The sequence below is a fragment of the Magnolia sinica genome, chromosome 8 (assembly GCF_029962835.1).
Source record: "Magnolia sinica isolate HGM2019 chromosome 8, MsV1, whole genome shotgun sequence".
Taxonomy (NCBI): Eukaryota; Viridiplantae; Streptophyta; class Magnoliopsida; order Magnoliales; family Magnoliaceae; genus Magnolia; species Magnolia sinica.
In genome coordinates, this window is record NC_080580.1 from 33,451,119 (window position 1) to 33,456,036 (window position 4,918).

Genomic DNA, 4,918 nt, shown 5'->3' on the forward strand with positions numbered 1-4,918 from the left:
TTTCACTAAAATTGATGATCAATCTTGTATGCCCAATATCTTTCTCATATGTAGGCTGATTGAGGCGAGTAACTAGTCAAATTGAGAGTATTGATTAGTAAAATAGAGTGAATGGACCAGACATGTAAAATGAGCCAAATATTCTGGTTAAAATTGTGACCCAACTTACTGACCTTGTGAGAACCTAAGAATTGATGTTAGTAAGTTTTGTGGGCCCCATCATGATGTGTGTCGAACATCAACATTGTGGATTTGATGTGTCCCCTTTAGGTTATGAGATATCTCAAAAATCATCGGTAAATGAAATTCAAGTGGGTCATACCATTTAAAACTATGTGAAGACATCCTAAAAAATATAAAAGCACTTGGGGGGGCCCACATGAGTTTTGGATGCGATTGAAACTTGATTTGACCCCTCATCCAAGTGGGACACACATAATGAGTGGGTTAGATATGTGAATCACATTTAGGAAGGCCAAATATATGATTATGAATGTTTTAAGGAAACCTTTCTCCACTACATTTAAGTGAGTTACTTGTTACCCTTACAAATTGTGAAAAAATTGATCAAAATTGTGAAAAAATTGACAAATTGTAAAAAAATATATTTTTTTAAAAGGAAAACTAGTTTTTGCATTTTGACAAGAAAAATTGAAAAGTTATATAACAAAAGTAAGATTAAAAAATTGATATTTTGAAAAAGAAAATTATGGTGGGCCCACTTCAGATTTTTATAGGCTTCATTTTTTAGCTTATGTAATAAAATTATATGTTAAAATGGATGGATGGAGTGGATAAAATGAATAAATCATGGTGGGCCCACGAGATTGACTCGGTACACTTGGGAACGGATTGGCTACTCCCCCTGACACCATCCAATGGCTGATGGTCGATGCTCTGTGGCCCCCACCATGATGTATGTGTTTCATCCATGCCGTCCATATATTTTTACAGATAATTTTACAATATGAGACCAAAAATGAGATATATCCAAATCTCAAGTGGACCACATTACACGAAACTATGTTGAATGAGCGTCGACCATTAAAAACATTTTGGTAGACATAAAAGTTTTGGATCAAGCTGATTTTTGTTTTTTCCCTTCATCTGGTCCTGTATGACCAAATCAACAGATTGGATGTCAAATCAACAGTCCAGTGGGCCTTAGGAGGATTTTAATGATGGATATCCAATCACTATTGTTCTCATCTGGTGTGGACCACTTGAGATTTATATCCCTCTAATTTTTGCCATAAAGCTCTAAAATGATCTTTAAAAATGGATGAACGGAATGGATGAAACACATACATCATTGAAGTGCCCATGGAGCACCGTCCATGGTCTCGCCCAAAATTGGGAGCGGTCTCGCCCAAAATTCTCTCTCTCTCTCTCTCTCTCTCTCTCTCTCTCTCTCACTCCTGCCCTCTGCCCTTTTTCCTTCATTTCCCTCATTTTTCTGGCCCCATTTTTTCCTCCATCTGCAGATGCGAAAAGCATTGTCCACTCTCTGTCCGATATGTCCGATCTTTCCAAACCCTCCTTCCCTTCTACCACCGGGGCCACATCCCCTCCACTTCCGACCCCCCCTCACCACCCCATGTGCAAGATAGCACCGATGGCGCAGTGGAGCGCCGAATCCGGGAGGCGGAGGACCGGCTTCGGGAGGCGATCGAGGAGCTGCAGTGCCGGCAGCGCCATCCCCGCGGCCGTCACCCACCTTGCGAGCATGTCGATGAGTCGTGCGTCTCCGTTTCCATCTCTCTCTGGGTGTTTGATCCAAAGAAGGGAGGGAGCCGAGACGATGCCCTCCCTACCTACGCACACCCTGCTCAAGATCCAAAGAGGTATCTATCTCTCTCAATCTCTCTCAATCTCTATGCTGATTTATGAATTTGGGGGATTTAGTAATTTGTGGATTCCCGATTCGATGTGGACCCCCATTTAGGGATTTGGGGATTTTAGGGCTTACAGATTTGAATGTAGACCCCGATTCGGGGATTTTCTAATATTACAAATTAGGGATTTGGGGATTTTAGAATTTTAGGGATCTTGAGGATTTTGATGTCTCTTCTTGTCAATCTATTAGGTCCTAATGTGGAGGAAATATGGATATATGATGTGTGTCCATCTGATGGATGGTTTTTATTGCTTAATGGTGGGTGCCTTAAAACTTAGGTTAACTTCCATGTTATATGCTACATGGGGTGGCGTTGTCCATTTTGTATTTGATAAAATGCTTCATTATCTAGTCATTGTGGATATGTAAATTCCCATTAGACTCATTCTCTTGAAGCAATATTGATTGTGTGTCTTCTCCTCTCTGTTAATAGCCTTCTCATTGGACGCACTGTTGCAGGCCATTTTTTTCCCCCTAGAACGGGCATTACAGCCCTGTAACGCGCAACTCTTCCCACTGTTACCGTTATGTAACGGCCTTTATGACCATTCCAGTAGAGTTTTTGAATACCTTGATCCCAATTGTATGCATATGCTCCATCAGCTCTCTATATGCTAGCATGTGCATCTCCATCTTCTATTGAAAGGCTTCAGCCTGTGCTGGTTGGAAATACAGCCATGAAACTGTGTCCCTTGCACATGAGAAAAAAGTAGGTACTTGAAAGTAATAATATTAGCATCCTTTGAACATTCTCTTTGATGAATACTTCTGGCACCACATTTTTTGGTGTACCTAGAACAAATACTTATCCAGTGCATATGATATGGCTTGCAAGTTGCAATGTAACTGTCCGTATCAGTAGCCCAACAAGTGCTCCTCACAACTTGAAGCTTATTCAGTGCCTGGCATTACTCAGGTGGGTTAGACTTATGAACTGTTTTTCATGTCATGTTTTCTGTGTTTGGTATATGTGGACCCAAAAGTGGTTTCTTGATGCGCCCCTTCATGGTCACAATTAATATATTTTCAGTCCAAAGAAGATGATGGGCATGTAATTGATGGTATCTTCTCTTCAACTCCATAATGTAAGGCTTGCAAAGGTAGCACTTAGGCCTGGTGCGGGTAACATGGTTAACGGAATTCTGTGGAAGCTACTTTTACTAAAGGTTTGTCATTTTCTATAACATTCACTATACTCAAATTAAGGGGTCACTAGAAACCAGGTTCATTTGAATGCCTTAGCCCTTTCGTATGTATTGATTCAGGGAAAAAACTCACTTCCACTACCCAAATTGGAGGGTGATGAACGTGTAAAAGCACGCTCTCTGGCAACTATTTATTCACATCCGGTGGTATGTTTGTCATTGCACCTTCCCTTATTATTATTTTTTTTCTAGAAATTTTACTTCAAAAAGAAGGGTTTTCACATTTTCACTTGCTAATATTTATTATTGAGGAATTCTACCATGGTAGCATGCTTCATTGAGTTCTGTGAAGTGTACATCGGAATATGTCCAATTTACATGTGGTGCCTATGCATGGTGAACAGCTCATCGATTTTGTGGACTTGAAAAGCAATGGTATTTGATTGTTCTAGCTAAGCATCTGCTCAGTGGTCTGAAGCGGACAATTAACCCAAAAAGGGCAACTGTACGTACATGTTCAGTGGGCAAAACTTGCAATAATTTGGTGGTCAAACTCTAGTCCACATGCGACAGATGTGCTGAGAATATAGGACATACACCTCACACATTGCCTGAAAGTGACATTGTCAAATGACACCTTGCCAACTTAATCAGCGCTTGGATTTGATACATGACGGATTTCGGACGCCAATGTGATTCCCAAGTTTTAATCAAGTTTACAACCGGTGTGGATGCACTTTTTCTTTTTCTAAATGAACAAGAAAGAGCATGTTTCCTCACCCCAACAATGTTTTACTGTGCTTGATATTTCTGCCTTGTTTTATCATTACTAATGCTTTTCTTGAACTTCAGGTTCCTCATGAACCATCCTTGCATATGGATGATTTTGTCTGCATCAAAACCGGCATGCAGGTGTGTGTTAAAATCTATAACACAACAAAAAGGGTATTGCTATTACCTATTTCCTTTTCATAAGACTTAATATTTTGTCCATTTAAGGGTCTGGATGGTTATTCAATTCAAACTAAATTGATCTTCATCACAAAGAATACCAAGTACATGGTTAATGCATGGGACTGGGGGCAGTGTGGTACAATTTCAGGTTACTCAGATCATAGGGTTGTTTGCACTTTGACACATGTCCAAAAACCATTGGCCCCTTGCCATCAATGTTTCCATTATTGTTTGAGTCAGTTATTCTTTACTTAGTGTCTATCAAAAAAGGAATTGTGGCTTTCTTAGTGAAGGAAATTTAAGTTCGCAATTCCTCATGTTACGCTAATAGCTTTTCTTAAGAATGAAATGCAACATTCTTGAAACAGCTAATTATAAGTCTTCGTCATTGTTATTGACCGCTTTTCACTTCAATTTTTTTATCAAGTTTGCTAATGAGTTCAACATTTTATTTTATTTTATTTTATTTTTTCTGCTTCTCAGACTTTCATACAAGCGGGGTTATTGAAAGACGGTCTATGTTCAGTTCAGGATAAGAGTGCAGGTCAGTTCTTTTTCCAGACCCTACCCCAGCCATTTTTCTAAAATAGGGTTTGAAGGCTATGCCTATTACATAGAATTTTATTACATATATAATCTTATTCCTTATATTGTTTCCCAGTTATATTTGTGTTGGTTTCAGAGTACAGGTAGCGAATAGAAATTGTTGGTCGATTGTGGCTTGTAGACAAAGGGATGAGTAACCAACAAGACAAATATGGGAGGCCTTCCCCAGGTATCCAAATGCTTTTAGATATATTTATGTTGTTTTTAAATGTATTAGGTCGAAATTGATGGAGCAGACCCAGATGTGCGTCGGAGCTATCTGGAGGTTGAGCGGGGGTCCCTGGAAGGTGGGAACCGCTGTTATGACCATGATGAA

At 39.6% G+C, this 4,918-nt stretch overlaps 1 protein-coding gene across 2 annotated transcripts; it reads left to right on the forward strand.

Annotated features, from left to right (window-relative positions):
- Positions 1-2,987: 2,987 nt before the first annotated feature.
- LOC131253209 (uncharacterized) lies at positions 2,988-4,606 on the forward strand. 2 transcript variants are annotated; one of them, XM_058254107.1, is made up of 4 exons: positions 2,988-3,063; positions 3,163-3,249; positions 3,895-3,987; positions 4,480-4,606. In XM_058254107.1, the coding sequence occupies exons 1-4, from the start codon at positions 3,025-3,027 to the stop codon at positions 4,579-4,581; spliced, it is 321 nt and encodes a 106-aa protein (XP_058110090.1). In that variant the 5' UTR covers positions 2,988-3,024; the 3' UTR covers positions 4,582-4,606. The 2 variants fall into 2 exon arrangements, with proteins under 2 accessions (XP_058110090.1, XP_058110091.1); XM_058254108.1 differs by having other exon boundaries at positions 3,895-3,954; positions 4,480-4,600.
- Positions 4,607-4,918: the final 312 nt, after the last annotated feature.